Consider the following 16,034-nt stretch of genomic DNA (forward strand, 5'->3'; position numbering starts at 1 on the left):
CCACCATGCATTTGTTAAATTATCAAAAAGGGTTAGAACAGAGGATGTAACCCCCTGGAATGTCCTTGGCTTTCCTTGCTTCCACTCTGCCTGTGACCCTGAGGACCTCAGTTGCGCCTTACCTGCCTCAGGAGCTGAGAGACGACCTTGATTTGCTGCCCCCGGGCCAGGAGGTAACTGAGAGGCACGCCGGTGACTCTTGCCATCTCCATGTAGTTGATGACGCACATGAGCTTCTCCAAGAGCCGCAGGGGCAGGTAGGCATCCTTGAGGCAGTACACGGCCAGTCGCCGCCGAGACTGGTCGGAACCATTCTGCGGAAGGGAAAGGGAAGAAAAAAGTCTGCGCATTTCAGAAGCAGCAAAAGCACTTGTCAATCAATAGAACAAAAAGGGCTAACAGACTGCCCCAACTTTGTGCCTCGCGTGTACTAACACAAGTATGGGAGGAGGTTAAGGCTGCTGTAGTCTACTGTTTCCATAAAGAAACAGTTTGCAAACTTCACCAGAGGCAGCTCTGCTAAGGTCAACACCTCTGCTATTACCCTAAACTAAGACAGCTTTCTGTCACCTCTTTGCTCCACAGGAACCACGAGAATTAGAATTATGAATAATTAAGAGCGTCAGAGAGTTCTCGGCATCAGTCAAGAACTCTATGGTTTGAAAGAAAGCATCATGCAGTAATTAAAAGAAAAAAATTGACAGGGGGACAGAGAAAAAAACAAAGGTGCCATGCAAAACTGACGTAAATTTTTAAGAGAGTCAGAGTCACATAATGAACAGAGTGCCAGGTTAGGATCTGGGAGACCCAGTTTCGAATCCCTACTCTGCCAGGAAAGTTCACTGAGTGACCTTGAGCCAATTACTGGGATGGACCAATACTAATTGGCAATTTTTTCCAAACTCTCTGCAGACCACCCTAATCTTGCCCCTCAGAACCCACCCAACCGCAACAGCGTTTTGTGGAGATCAGCAGGCAGCAGTGCAGAGGGGAGGCAGGAACGTTTCGTCTAGATCGAGACCACTCTGGCAAAGCTGTCATTGAAAGGATAAAATGAATAAAAAGTGGCTTTGCATCCCCATGGGGAGAAAATGAGGATATAAATCAGAGGTGGCCAAACTGTGGCTCAGGAGCCACATGTGGCTCTTTCACACATAATGTGTGGCTCTTAAAGCCCCCACTGGCTGGCTTGGAGAAGGCATTTCTCTCTTCTCCAAACCAAGCTCTCGGCAGCTTGGAGAATGCATCTAAAGTTTCTTTCTTTCTGCTTCTCTCTCTCCTTCCTCCATCTGTTTTCCTTCCTTCCTTGCAGCACTCAAACATCTGATATTCATGCCTTGCGCCTCTCAAACATCTGACGTTTATTTTATATGGCTCTTATGTTAATCAAGTTTGGCCACCCCTGGTATAAATGAATGAAATAAACTTTCACCAGCCTGTTTTCAGCTACTGCTCCTTTCAAAGGATATGACACCACTCCTTTCTTTTTCTTTCTGTATTTTTTTTAATAAGAGCACATGTGCATGTGTGTGCACCTGGAAGTCATGGTGACCTCTGGCGACTGACCCCTACTGGGGGCCTGGAGGATATTCAGAGAAGTGGCTTGATACAGTCTGCCCCGTCTCCTGACTTCTGGTATTCCAAGGATGTCTCCCAGCCAAGTACTTGCCAGAGACTGCCCTGCTTAGCTTCCGAGATCTAACAAGATCTGGTTTGCCTGGGCTAGCCACGTCAGGGCGACAAGACTCCTTCCATAATAAACTATTTTCTTTTGCCTGTCTTCTGTTAAAATTCAAGATTTGAAATGGGGAAAGGTGAATGAATATTTCAATCAGAAAGAACATTTTCAGGAACAAGGTGCTGTGAATGGCAGGTCAGTCAAATCAAACCAGTCACTCACAGAGTCTAAAATGGTTGAAAATAAAAGTCATCGAGTAAGTTTGTCCAAAGGGACCGCAGCCAACCAATCACAAGGCCTGGCTGCCAACCCATTACCTGCAGGTCTGTGATGATGGAATGCTGCACGTCCTCCTTCTGCTCCTGCAGGAAGTGGTAGCTGACGGCATTCAAAGTGTAAGAGCGCAATTTGTAATCTCGCAGCAGAACCTGGGAGATGAAAGGGCCAAACTGTGAGGCTGGTCAGCAAAGTCCAACAAACACAATGCCAGGCTTGAGCCTGGCTATCACTAGCCTCAGCTTCCACATCTGCAAAATGGGACTAGCAGTCATCCATCTTGCACTTTCTTCAGCCTTACCTGAAGCAAATCAAACTGGATACGGCCTTCTATATTAATGACTTTGTTCTCCCGCCTGCCCATCTGCTTGGACTGGAAGGAGGAATCGCGGATGACAGACTTGCGGGCAGGGATGCGACCCAGGAAAGGAAACGTGGAGACCTAAGAGTGCAGCAGAAGTGGGCTGTGAGCTGCTGGAAAGCGCAGCAAGGGAAGAGGTAATAGGCAGAACAGGTAGCAAGAGACGCTGGGGGAGACAAGTGTCCACTACTTGGTAGGGGCTGGACAAGAAGTCTGCATTTGAGGTTTCTAAAGAAAGCAGCAGCATCAGGAGTGCTGGGAAAACTGAAGGTCTGATGGACTGAATGTATAGAGAGGAGACAGCAGACCACAGACTTTATCATATGCCTATCCCACTATAGTCTCCCTACTAGTTTGCCGACATCTCTAATCACCAAAGGATGTAAAGATGTCCACGTTATTAAGGCCTGCCAACATCAGGGAGACCTGGCAGCAGAAATGGGCCACAAAGCTGCCAAACTGGCCCCTTGTCCAAGGACGAGCCCCTTCCACCAGCCAAGATGTTCCTCCTTAAGGAACAGATTCCAAGTCAAAGACTGATCACCCTCCCAAGAAACAGATATCATTTATACACTTTTTGGTACCAAGTGAAAATCAGTCTGTAGGTACTGCTGTGGAACCCCAAGCCACACGCAGCATGAGAGGCATGCAGGAGACATGGGGAAGGTCTCTGATCTATCCCGGCATCTGTAAATGGCACGGACTCAAGGCAGCCAATAAACAACTTTTATTTACTAGCAGGTTAAAATGGTTCCTTGACACAGACCTCAAGGCATTACCAAACCTCATCTCCACATCCCTCTGTCTCTCCTCCTACTTTGTCCAGCCGCATCTAGACCGCTATATAAATCGAATAAAGTAAAGTAAAGTAAAGTATTTTGGGCCCACAGCCTTGGCTGGACCCTGCCCCCCTCTTCAACAGCCCCAGTCTATCCTCAGGCCTAAGGGAACGCCCTCTCTACCAACAGCAGCAGCTACAGCCAATCAGCCTCTCCATATGATCTGTGTCCCCAGCCACACACACACAGCATACAGGCTTTCCTGCTCCTCTGTTTGATATGACAAGTGATCATCCAACCTGTTCACAGTCAGATCCTCCCCTCCTTCCTCATCATCTCCTGGCTGGGATGAGGAGGTCCACAGCCATTCTCTGGCATAATCATTTTCTCCTGAACTCTTGTGGGGGGGGGGGGGGGACTGATTGATTGGCTTATTGCTGCCAAATGAGGTTGCTTTCAGTGTGCTGGGATGTTCTATATTTTTCTCACTTTTTAATAGGCCTTAGATTTTTCTCACTTTTTAATAGCGCCATCCAAATGGATTTTTTTTCTTTTTGGATGCTTACACATTACTGACTGTGCTACTGCTTTTCATTATTGCTTTATTGCCTGGTTGTAAGGTCTTTAGAACGCCTGCTTTCATTGTTCTTAAGGCACACAAAAGGCAACGGGGTTTACCTTGAGGGTTTGAGCCCGGTTGATGAGATATGGAAGGTCAAAGTTCTGGATGTTGTAACCGGTGATGATGTCAGGGTCCACAACTCGTATGAATTCTGCCCAGGCCTGGAAGAAAAAAATGACATGTCCATGAGACAGAGAAAACCCTTGTCACTAAAGCATGAGCCCCACTTCCCCCTCCTTCGCCCATACCCCTGGTGCTCTAGACAGGGGTGGGACTCAAACACCATCTTTGACAAGTTACTTTGCTCTGTCCAAAGAAAGAGAGGCCATTTTTGAGCAACAGAGCAAACGATGCATTAAGATTCAATTAGCAAGATTTTAAGCAAAGAGATCTTGAAGACTAAGGCCGGTGATGCTTCTGCACTGGCAATACGATGCTGATCAGAAATAGCTGCCAGTCATCTCAGCATAAAAGGTTCCTTTTATCTTGTAATTCCTTGAAATTGATGGCATTAACAGCCTCCCTTCCCAACAAGCCAGGTTTTCAGACTTCCAGTCTCTTCCTCAGATCTGGGAGGTATAACCAGGCCAAAAGAAGGATGAGGAACGGGCAAGAACAGCAGCGAAATAGAATAGTTGGTTTTACACCCCGCCCTTCACTACCCAAAAGAGTGTCAGAGCAGCTTACAATCACCTCCCCTTCCTCCTCCCACAAAAGACACCCTGTGAGGCAGGTGGAGCTGAGAGAGTTCTGAGAGAATTGTGACTGACCCAAAGTCACCCAGCTGGCTGCACGTGGAGGAGTGGGGAATCAAGACTCATTCTCCAGTTTAGAGTCCACCACTCTTGACCACCACAACAAACTGCTCTACACCAAACTGCTGCTTTGTTGTATTATTGAGCCCAGCTATAAGTACCTCCTCATCAATGATCATTACTGGACAAACACATGTGGTTTGAAATATTTCTAGAGCAGGCAGGGGCATTTGTACTTCCATCCCACCTTTCTCATGTGGGCCAGGTAAATGCAACTCTTTCCAGGTCCTCATTATTGTTTTCTAGAATTCCTAGAAAGTGTTTTCTTGCCCCAAGATTCCTAATTGGCTGTCTACCCCCACGTTTCTTAGGGACAGGACAGGCAGCTTAGTTATCTTGTAGCAGAGCAGAAAAATTATTCTTAGACTGTGGGGGTGGTTCTTAAAGCAACAGTACTGATTCACCACACATACCTACCTCCCACCACCCTTCAGTCCACAGCATACCCCGACTGAGGTTCTCCCCAGCAACATCCTTCCTTCACCATTACCTTCAGCAGCTCTTCCTCTTTGGTGAAACAGAGAACCTGGGAACCCACAATAGGGGCGCAGTTCTGCAAAGTGAAGACGTTGCGCACAAAGGCATCCTTTTCCCCCTGGCGCAGGACCATGTTGGCAATCTGGATCACCGGGTCCTTTTCTGGTTCAGGAAAAATACCTGAGTGGGAACACAGGAAGGGAGGTAGTCAGCCTGACAGCTGAAAGTGCCTTTGACAGCAGTGGGAGGGGCACATAGCTTTGTAACTTAATGGTGAAGTCAACAGCTGGTTCGCTTAGAACAAATGCACCTCAAAGGGTAACCTCTGAAGCTCTTAGCCTGCACTTTGTCAGCCTTAGAACTGATGCGAGGTACCCTTGCTACTGACAAGACCAGAGGGGAAAAGAGGGGCGAAGGGGGGAGAACAACCCAATACTGGAAAGGTAACCAAGGAGATTAGGGCAAAAACAACCAAATATAGCTAAACACACAGTGCTAAAACATATTTAATTATACATAGGGAAAATTATAATAATAAAAAACCCATATCTAAGGTTCTGTATGCAAGAACCTATACCCAATATCAGGACAAATGTAAGCATATATAGCCTAAACACATTTGGTTCTTATATTTGCATACGTTTTGTACCTTTTCACCTGTATTTATATATTCTTATATTTGTCCTGATATTGGGTATAGGGCCCAGGGCTTTTTATGTGGCAGGAACTCCTCTGCATATTAGGCCACACCCCCTGATGTAGCCAATACTCGAAGAGCTTACAATAGGCCCTGTACTAAGAGCCCTGTAAGCTTTTGGAGGATTGGCTACATCAGGGGTTTGTGGCCTAATACGCAAACGAGTTCCTGATACAAAAAAAAAGCCCTGGGTATAGGTACTTATATACAGAACTTTAGATATGTGGTTTGTATTATGATTTTAATATTTTCTATGTATAATTAAAATATAGCATATTTTTATATTAGCACTGTGGGTTCAACTATAGTTGATTACTGTTTTTGTCCTAACCTCCTTGGTTACCCTTGTTACTGACAACTTAGTACAAAAAAAATATCATTCACTCTCAAACTTAAGATAGCTCTTTGCCATTAAACACACCATGGTCAAGAAACTGTTTTATTCTCTCAAGGAGTCTATGTGGCTGATCAGCTTCAGCAGTTAGTTGCCTGCTCAGCATACGGGTCAATTCCTTCCAAACAAGTAGCTTGCCAGAGCCACCACTCAAGAGACCCTGTAACACACATTCTGGGAACACTGTTCTGCAGGGCTGGCCTAAGGAAGAACCATTCCAGTGCTAAATGCACACTCCACCAAACAACTTTGCTCCTCCCAGGTGGTTTGTTCTGAAGCATAAAGGATCACTATTGCAAGGTTCTAAAATACTGCTGCACTTAGGACCCTTGTGGAATTATCCGATAGGACTCAAACTCAATCTACACACCCCAGCTCAAATCTATCTCCCGCATCACTTTGTTCCCTCAGGTTTCCTTGATACCTTTGCGTCCAGCACATTCAATGTCAAAACTAAGTATGCGCAAGGGGGAGATACGCTGCCACTCTCCCTCTGGTGAGTGGCTAATGAAATCCGTCCAGGCTACATCAGCCTCCAGCTGACACAGTGATAGCTATGAATGAAGACAGAAAAGGCAGACGTTAATAAGTAATACATTTTGTAAATCCTCATTAAGAAGTCTTCCACCTTAGGATATTTTTTATGGCTTGCTAGCCTGACAGACCCATGCCTACACACACTGCACTCACCTCTTCCAGAAAAAGCTCTCCCCTAAGCTCTACACCAAACTCTGGACATACCCCTTAAACTCAGGCTCCCTTGCCCTCCCCTGCACAAAATGTTACTCTTCCAATTTCTCCTTAGGCTGAACTGTGGCTGCGATCACACACACAAAATAATGCACTTTCAATCCACTTTCAGTGCACTTTTTAACTGGGTTTTGCCAGTTCACACTGTAAAATCCAGCTGGAAAGTACACTGAAAGTGCATTATTTAGTGTGTGTATGTCTGATGCCCCACTTTACACAAAATTAATCATCACATTTGGCTTCCCCTCCTCCTGACTAGGTTTTCCTTCAGCCACATCTGATTTATCATTCCTCCTTTGTCTCTCAGCAGATCAGCAAGCCAAGTAAGGAAAAGAGACTTCTTTATTATTATATATTTATTATTATATAAATCCTCTACATGTTTCGCTGTAAAAGTTTCATCAGGGGGATCAGAGCTTGCTGATCCCCTAACAAAGCTTTTACAGCAAAATGCGTATGGGTTTCATATAATTTAAAAAGTTGTCACCTCACCTAACATCCCTTTTCCTTACTTGGCTTGCTGGCAAGTTGCTTGGCATAGCTCTATTTTTCTTTCTCCTTAACAGACCAGTCACGGGCTTTGCATTCTAAGCAAAACACCCAGAATATAAAACCCTGGTCAGAAATCTTCTCTTATTTGATGGCCAATGGTAGCTCTCCAAATGTTTTTTGCCTACAACTCCCGTCAGCCCCAGCCAGCATGGCCAATAGCTGCGGCTGATGGGAGTTGTAGGCAAAAAACATCTGGAGAGCTACCATTGGCCACCCCTGCTATGCATTAGAAAAACAGACTTAAATGCATCCCTGCTCCACTCAGCAAAGTTTGGAGGCTTCCTCCAGCGAAACGTCTTCCTCGGATGAAGAACCACTAGGAGGTAAGCTCTAAATGTTTCTGCATGGAGTGGTAGGATACAGGCCATTCATTGCCTGCTCTGAAACTTCCTCAGTAAAGAACATCAATATTGTGCAGGGGGGAAGGGAAGAGGCTTGCCTTCTCAGTCCTCACTCAAACACTTAAATTTCCTCCTGTTGATTTAATAAGCTAATTAAAATGTTAATATTTAATATTGTGTTGCTGTTATCTTTTTGTGACCTCTGCTCATTTGGTTTTTTAAAAGGTTGGTTGTGTTTTGGCTTTCTTTATTTTAACACTGCTGCTTTGTTGCATTATCGTTTTGAATGGTCTTTTGCCATCACCTTGGGTGGGTTCTCCTTATTGGATTCTCCAGCAGGTTGTTCCTGCCGCAAGCGATATTTGCCAGCCGGCAACTCGATCCAGTTGCAGCCAACGATATCACGATCTACCATGAACCTAAATTGGAAACATGTGGGGTTGAGAGAGATGAGAAAGAGGGGGGGGTCACATTTTCCCTATATCCCAGCTTCTAATATAGTATATAAACAAGGGGAATCAGTGTCAAATTAGACAAAATCAAATCAACAAAATTCACTGTGCAAATATTACAGTATCATTTATCAATTTGTTGCATTGTGAATATTGATAGATTTTTAATACAAAGATTGCTGAGTCCTTGGTTTTGTATTCTGTATCAAATTCCTCAATGTCCAAAAATCCAAAGTCCAATTTATAAATCCACTGGCATCTACTCAGAAGATACACAAAGATCTATAGTTCCACAAGCATCCAAGCCACATGTAAATATACTAGCAGAAACAACGCTGTCAAAGTTTTCTTGATGAAGAAAGATGCGACCACATGCATCCTAGGTTTATACACGTTTCAAACATGGTCTTCTTCCTGGTCGCAAAATTACTGAATCATTCAAATGGAACCAAACGTTCAATGAATTATTCTCATTGAAGAACAAGCCGTCTTAACGTTGTCAAAGGCAAGAGGTTCACAAAAACACAGATCAATAAATGATACTGTAATATTTGCACTGATTTCTGTTGGTTTGATTTAGCCTCAAATATAGGGCAATCACAGGATTGAGGCAAGGCAGATCAGGATTGTCACCAAGTCCCCCAAGGAAGCCAATAAACACAGACCCTCATCCAGATGTGTTTGACCTCCACTTCCAGCTTTGCAGGGTCCTACCTGTTATTTGTTATGAGAAAGTAACCATACAAAACAGCATGGAAACATACATTAACACCATCAACTTAGTTTGGTTAGTTGTAATGCAATGCCACATATTTCCAAGCAGCCATGAGGACTAGGTGCACTTCCCTGTCGAAGCTGCAGGATATATCAAGTCCTGCTTGTTGGTACAGCAGGATGAGGAAGGAAGCCAGTTGATCCAAAGGGCAATTCTACCTGATCTCGAAGTCGATATTGGACTCATAGGCTTGATAGTGGTGTGGTCCCAACGTCCCGCACCGCAGACCCTGTTCCAGCAGCCTCTTGGCTGGTGCAATCAGCCGGGGCATTGCCATTGTAATTTTCAGGAAGGGTAGGAGATGTTGCCCATGGTAGCCATACATGTCTAAGACAGGGGAAAGCAAAAATAGTCTGAACTGAGAAATTCAGCTTTAGAACACCTTCCTCTAAAATCCTCTTAGAATCACATTAAACCCCCATTCCCTTATATTTGCACTGATGTTAACGGCTTCCATATTTGCACCATCCTCTTAATCTTCCCATAGTAAGCCACTCTCTGAAAGATTACTAGGCCACTCTCCCCAAAACACCAATTTTTGCAAAGCTTCCCCTTTAGGATATCTTGAAGTAATTATCTGTCATGGGCTACTAGATGAACGGCTTATATACATAAGAACATAAGAGAAGCCATGTTGTATCAGGCCAATGGCTCATCCAGTCCAGCACTCTGTGTCACACAGTGGCCAATATGTGTGTGTGTATACACACACACACACACATATATATATACACACACACTGTGGTTAATAGCCACTGATGGACCTCTGCTCCATATTTTTATCCAACCCCCTCTTAAAGTTGCCTATGTTTGTAGCCGCCACTACCTCCTGTGGCAGTGAATTCCACATGTTAATCACCCTTTGGGTGAAGAAGTACTTCCTTTTATCCGTTTTAACCTGACTGCTTAGCAATTTCATTGAATGCCCACGAGTTCTTGTATTGTGAGAAAGGGAGAAAAGGACTTCTTTCTCTACTTTCTCCATCCCATGCATAATCTTGTAAACCTCTATCATGTCACCCCACAGTCGATATTTCTCCAAACTAAAGAGCCCCAAGTGTTTTAACCTTTCTTCATAGGGAAAGTGTTCCAAATCTTTAATCATTCTAGTTGCCCTTTTCTGTACTTTTTCCAATGCTATAATATCCTTTTGGAGATGCGGTGACCAGAATTGTACACAGTATTCCAAGTGACAACGCACCATCCATTTATACAGAGGCATTATGATACTGGCTGATTTGTTTTCAGTTCCCTTCCTAATAATTCCCAGCATGGCGTTGGCCTTTTTTATTGCAATCGCACACTGTCTTGACATTTTCAGTGAGTTATCTACCACGACCCCAAGATCTCTCTCTTGGTCAGTCTTTGCCAGTTCACACCCCATCAACTTGTATTTGTAGCTGGGATTCTTGGCCCCAATGTGCATTACTTTGCACTTGGCCACAATGAACCTCATCGGCCACGTTGATGCCCACTCACCCAGCCTCAACAGATCCCTTTGGAGTGCCTCACAATCCTCTCTGCAAACTGGCCCACTTCACTGCTTACTCCCAACTCCAAATCATTTGAGCCACAGAGCACTGTGGATGCAATGGAAGCAGTCTCTACAATTGCAGAGAAAGTGGGTCAGATCCCATCAGTTTTTCTGCTGGTGAAAAAGGAAGGAGTCTCCTTTGACTGACCACAAAGCTTAACCAGGGAATCATGTGACCTGCTTGTACAAAAGCCATGCAGAAGAGGAGCTAAAGAGCAGAAATGAAGTGGGGGATGCAGGTGAACAAAAGATATAACTGGATCCAGCCCACTGACAGTTAAAATAGCATGAAATGCAGCTCAACAACCTCTTATTCCTGCTCCAATTACCGTTTATGTAGTTTTAATATGGAATTTAGTTTTGGTTGTAATTGTTTTTATTATATGTTTTATGATGTTTTAACTGTTAGCCATCTTGGTGTCCCTCAAGAGGGGGCCCGTACTCTCTCTGTCTCCCCGCTCACTCACTTTGCTTGTTGCAGATTTCCACCGCCAGAACAGCCTGACTCAAACCATCCTTGTTCGACCGCATGTCCCGAAGGACTGCTGTATTCAGCTCCCGCTGGAAATCAGACAAGTGCAATGCTTGGAAACCTGGGAGAAAAATTGAAAGGGGGTGGGGGAAATCAGTGGGAGTCATAAAGGTGGCTGGGACATCCCCACTACTGTGTTGCTCACTCACCAGTCGGGGCAGGCACATAGAAGTAAGGGGCAAAGCCATGGATGTGGCAGCAGACACTATTGCCAGTCATGCTGACACCAAACATCCGCAGTACTGGAACTGGACCCTGGATGGATCCTGGGAATCCAGGCATGTGAGAACCTGTCACAGGAAGAAAGGGAGACTGTATCAGTTGCTGAACGTCCATCATCCTTGCAGATACTGCTATCGGCATCATTTAATGTCTGCATTATCATAATTATAAATAACCAACAAATATCCGTTGTGTATGCAATCTACTGGTATGAGTGCAGACATGAGGGGGAGGGCCAGTTCGCTCCCAGCCCATCCTAAGTGGGTTTTTAATTCTTAGCAGATATAGCTCATTTTATTCTGCAGCCATGAAGACAAAACTCCCTCCCCCACACTAATGAAAACATACTTTAAGGTTCTGTACAGGTATTTCCAAAGATACCTTCCTGCACATTTTCCACGACATCATCTTATGACTCAGCAATCAGAGAACCAGGATTACAATTTCTCTGGGGAATTCCAGGGCTTGTTCACTACAGCAAGCAAGACTATGGACACTATGGGGCTATTGTAGCTCCCAAAAGCCCCTGCACTAGAGAAGCTTCAGACTTCCCCTCCAGTAGCAGGGAGGTATTGTTTAACCAGGGGGAGGGAATGATCTAGTTCCCCAAACTTTTCACACAAGGAAGGAGGGAGTCAGGGTTTCTTGAGACCCAGCTCACCTCTTCCCCCCACCCACACCACCTTCAAGGCCTTCTCACCAGCATCTCAAACTTCTGAAAGACTCACCCACATAATAATCCAGTTCCACTTGCTGGAAACACAAAGCATCCTCCTTGGGGTTTATTTTGGGAAGCGGTGGCCTCTGCCACTTGGGATTCCGCACCGATGAGATGAGATTATCTTTGGAGAAATCCAAACATGAGCATTAACTTTCACCCTGCCTAACTCAGACTTTTATTCTCCAAAGTTATTCAGTCTCTTGATTGGGGGGAAAAACACCCACCATATGCGCACACAAAACTCAGTACTGACTGAGCAGCCCTTTCTTCAACTGGCTTACTGCTTTGGAAGGCCACTCCCAAACTCCCTCCTATTTGGCACCTATTGATCTCACCTAGAGAGATGCCATCAGTCACCTCCTGCGCTTCCTTCACCTCCAGAGCCATCTCAGCCTCCACCTCATCTAGAAAAGCCAGCTCCTCTTCAAACTGTGAGGGTCCATCTTCTTCCCAGTCTCCTCCACGAGGCCTCTTCCGCTGTGACAGAGTGGGCTCCCCCACGCTGGAGCCTCCTAGGGAAGCCTTCCGCTTGTTTTCCATCTTGGTATTCCTGGGAAAGGAAAGGATGCCATCAAGGACCAATAGACATCAGTGACCAACCACCATCCTTGCCTAAACCAAGCTTCTCCCCAGCCTTTGGTTACATGGCCAGCACACACCATACTGGAGAATATGCCAACCCCAAACAAAAAATCCAAATAAACCGAAACAGCATTTTGTACCCCTACTGCCTTCTTGTTCACTCTCTGCACCCTTGTTCCCCCGTGAGGTGCCAACTGCCACCTTTCCCAGGTACAATGCCAACCAGAAACTACACATTTTGTAAAACAGACAGACAGAAGGCCTTGATACATTTGCACAGTGAGAACAAGCAAACTGAAAGGCCAGTTTGGTACTAAACCAGGTATTTTACAGGAAGTCGGTGAATAATTTCTTTTTTTTTTTTAGTAAACCCCCCCCAAAAAAGTCTTAGCCGAGTCTGTAAAAGCCTTTTTAAAGCTTTTCCCTTCCACCCTCTCAGAACCTCCCCCTCCCTCTTTTATGCCCCCCACTACAAATCAACCACCCACCCACTTGAGTGCAAAACAGAGGAATAAGCTCTGATCCAGCAAATGGCACTCCACCCACTTTTCAGGTAACTTACCCCCTCCCCAAGGTGCCCACTCCTGTCCTACCCCTCTCTGCTCCCTTTATACCTCCCCCGGGCCTGTACTGATCTTTCTGCTGCCCCCCTCCAGCCCAACCCCCCTTGCCCTCTGCTCAGTTTCCCTCAGCCCCTTCTCCACGAAGCCCCAGTGGGCCTACTCACATTCCCCCTCCCGCTGGCCCCCAATCGCAAAGCACCCTCAATGGTCGTACACCACACCACTCGAACCCCCTTACCCAGTCTCCCGCCAACAAGCTCAGGGGAGGAACCGGCTTCTCCACCCGCCCCCTGTTGCCATGCCAACCCTCTACCGATTGGTCACCGTTGTTCCACATGCTATTTACCTCCGCCCAGGGCGTGACGCACAACGAAACACTTGCATTTTGGTTGGCGACGGACGGCTAGAGCACGCATGCGTCTCGCTTCCCTCTGGGGGCTGCCGCCATGTTGAGAGTGGGTCATGAAAGGGCGGCCGAACTGCGCGTGCGTTTAGGGTAACGGACTTCGCGGGACCTGATTGGATTGGTATGCCAAAGTGAGTAGGGCCGCATGCGTGTTAAGGGAAGAAGAGAGTTGTGACAGTTTTGTGAGTGTGTGGCGCTGGGAGGGTGGTCTAAAAAGGGGAAGAATTTGTATTCGTTTTTTGTTTGCACCTCGAGGAAGTCGTATTAAATTTCACTCAGCAAGGGGGGGGGCTTTGAAGACTGAAAAAGGGACAGTTTGAGTCCAGTGCCCCCTTTAAAGACAACAAAGTTTTATTCTGGGTATAAGCTTCCGTGTATCTGATGAAGTGTGCATTCACACGAAAGCTTATGCCCAGAATTAAACTTGGTTGGTCTTAAAGGTGCTACTGGACTCAAAACTTTGTTCTATTGCTTCAGACCAGCACCACTACCTACTTGAAACTATAGAGCAGGGGTGTCTTAACTCATTTGTTGTGAGGGCCAGATGAGAGAAATGAGACCTTCTGAGGCCAGGCCGAGCTGTGTCGGGCTGGGCCATATGTGTACCTATTTAAGATTAGGTAGCAGAGATATAAACTTTTTTTAAAGGACAAAGACAAACATAATTAAAGATTTTTTTAAAAAACTTAAAACATTAGTACTCATTGGTCTTCAGGGATCCAGAGAACTGGGCAAAGGAAGCCATGGCTCTTTCCCTCCCTCTCCAGGGGACCAGGAGGGGGAGGAGCCTCAGCCAATGGAGAAAACAGAGGCTTTGCTCTGTAGCTCCTGTGCAATTGAGCAAGCCTTGCAAAGCAAGCTGAGATGCAGAAGGAAGCAAGAGAGGTGGAGAAGGAAGCAGATAGGAGCCATTTGCTCGGGGGCCTGATAGGAGACCTCCAGGGGCCTGATTGGGCCCCCGGGCTGCATGTTTGACACCCCTGCTATAGAGCCATGAGTCTTAAGCAATGTTTGGTGTAGCAGTCAAGTGTGCGGACTCTTATCTGGGAGAACTGGGTTTGATTCCCCACTCCTCCACTTGCAGCTGCTAGAATGGCCTTGGGTTAGCCATAGCTATCAGGAGTTGTCCTTTAAAGGGCAGCTGCTGTGAGAGCCCTCTCAGCCCCACCCACCTCACAGGGTGTCTGTTGTGGGGGGAAGAGATACAGGAGATTGTAAGCCGCTCTGAATCTCTGATTCAGAGAGAAGGGCAGAGTATAAATCTGCAGTCTTCTTAGCTGCAGAGTCTTGTGAGCAAAAATTCTACTTTGTGAGCTACTGGCATGAAAGTTGTGAGCTACTGCATAAATTATTGTGCTCTAAGGTCATCCTTCCTGAGCTAAGACAAAAATATGTGAGCTGGAGGCTAAAAGCTAGCTCATGCTAACTCATCTTAGAGGGAACACTTAAGATAACCTGGCTTTCTATAACAGAGTCAGTAATTTTTAATTGTTTCCTAGTTCGACTTTCCAAGTCATTTTTGAAGTTCTGAATGTTTCTGTCTGATGGTTAAAGTGATAGCTGTAAATAAGAGGTGAGGCAGAAAAATGCAATGGGTTAGTTGAAATGTACAGACTTTGAATGGGTTATACATAAATTTGAATAAATCGTTTCATATAAACTAGAGTACAGCCACTTGGCGTTTGTGGAGCTGGATTTGGCTGTCTAGGAATGCCATGTTGCCTGATCTGCAAATATATAGACGAGTGGTATGGTAGAATAAACTTTACCAACTTTAGATACCATAGAGGGTGGGTTGTGTTTTTCATAGATTGGCTGTCAAGGAAAACAGAAATCAACATGTTAAGGAACTCAAGATCACTTGTCCCTCTCAGGCCTTTATAGTGATGGGAGTCTTCACTCAATATAGATGTTAACTTTGCACACTCTAGTTTGGAACATTCCTGAAGGACTAAGAGGTACTGCCTGACGAGCGAACTCCGTGGACATGCGATGCAATGGAATCCATCCTCCAAAGCTGCCGTTTCCACCAGGAATATTAAACTTCATAGTCTGGAGCAATGTTCCCTCTAAACTGCAGAGTCTTGTGAGCAAAAATTCTACTTTGTGAGCTACTGGCATTAAAGTTGTGAGCTACTGCATAAATTATTGTGCTCTGGGGTCATTCTTCCTGAGTTAAGACAAAAATGTGTGAGCTGGAGGCTAAAAATCTGTGAGCTGGCTCAAGCTAACTCAGTTTAGAGGGAACACTGGTCTGGAGATATGTTACCATTTTGAGAGAATTGCAGGCCACATCTGGAGATTGATAACCCCAGGAGGTGCTAGTATTGTGCTTGTGCCACCCTGTTACAGATATCAATTACTTCAGCTACCTCTGTAATTTCTTAGTGTAATCTGCTTGTCTAGCCCTAGATTTTATGTTAATCCTACTTTACCGAAGAAATTACTTATTTATTTACTTTATTTATATGCCAACTTTCTCCTCAGTTAGGACCCAAAGCATCT

The 16,034-nt window shown here is 45.4% G+C and overlaps 1 protein-coding gene across 1 annotated transcript in view; it reads right to left on the reverse strand.

The window, feature by feature from the left end:
• POLD1 (DNA polymerase delta 1, catalytic subunit) overlaps positions 1-13,457 on the reverse strand; it is a 31,907-nt gene extending 18,450 nt beyond the window's left edge. Inside the window, exons 1-13 of the mRNA XM_060255461.1 lie at positions 13,362-13,457; positions 12,314-12,528; positions 11,986-12,099; positions 11,185-11,325; positions 10,971-11,096; positions 9,128-9,296; positions 8,047-8,161; positions 6,524-6,653; positions 5,022-5,188; positions 3,773-3,877; positions 2,256-2,396; positions 1,996-2,106; positions 123-314 (exon numbers count right to left, since the gene is read on the reverse strand). Coding sequence (XP_060111444.1) covers positions 123-314; positions 1,996-2,106; positions 2,256-2,396; positions 3,773-3,877; positions 5,022-5,188; positions 6,524-6,653; positions 8,047-8,161; positions 9,128-9,296; positions 10,971-11,096; positions 11,185-11,325; positions 11,986-12,099; positions 12,314-12,518 — 1,716 coding nt within the window. The 5' untranslated portion in view covers positions 12,519-12,528; positions 13,362-13,457. The remainder of the gene's footprint in view (positions 1-122; positions 315-1,995; positions 2,107-2,255; positions 2,397-3,772; positions 3,878-5,021; positions 5,189-6,523; positions 6,654-8,046; positions 8,162-9,127; positions 9,297-10,970; positions 11,097-11,184; positions 11,326-11,985; positions 12,100-12,313; positions 12,529-13,361) is intronic.
• Between the last annotated feature and the right edge of the window lie 2,577 nt (positions 13,458-16,034).

This window comes from Heteronotia binoei, chromosome 15, assembly GCF_032191835.1.
Source record: "Heteronotia binoei isolate CCM8104 ecotype False Entrance Well chromosome 15, APGP_CSIRO_Hbin_v1, whole genome shotgun sequence".
In the NCBI taxonomy this organism is placed as follows: Eukaryota; Metazoa; Chordata; class Lepidosauria; order Squamata; family Gekkonidae; genus Heteronotia; species Heteronotia binoei.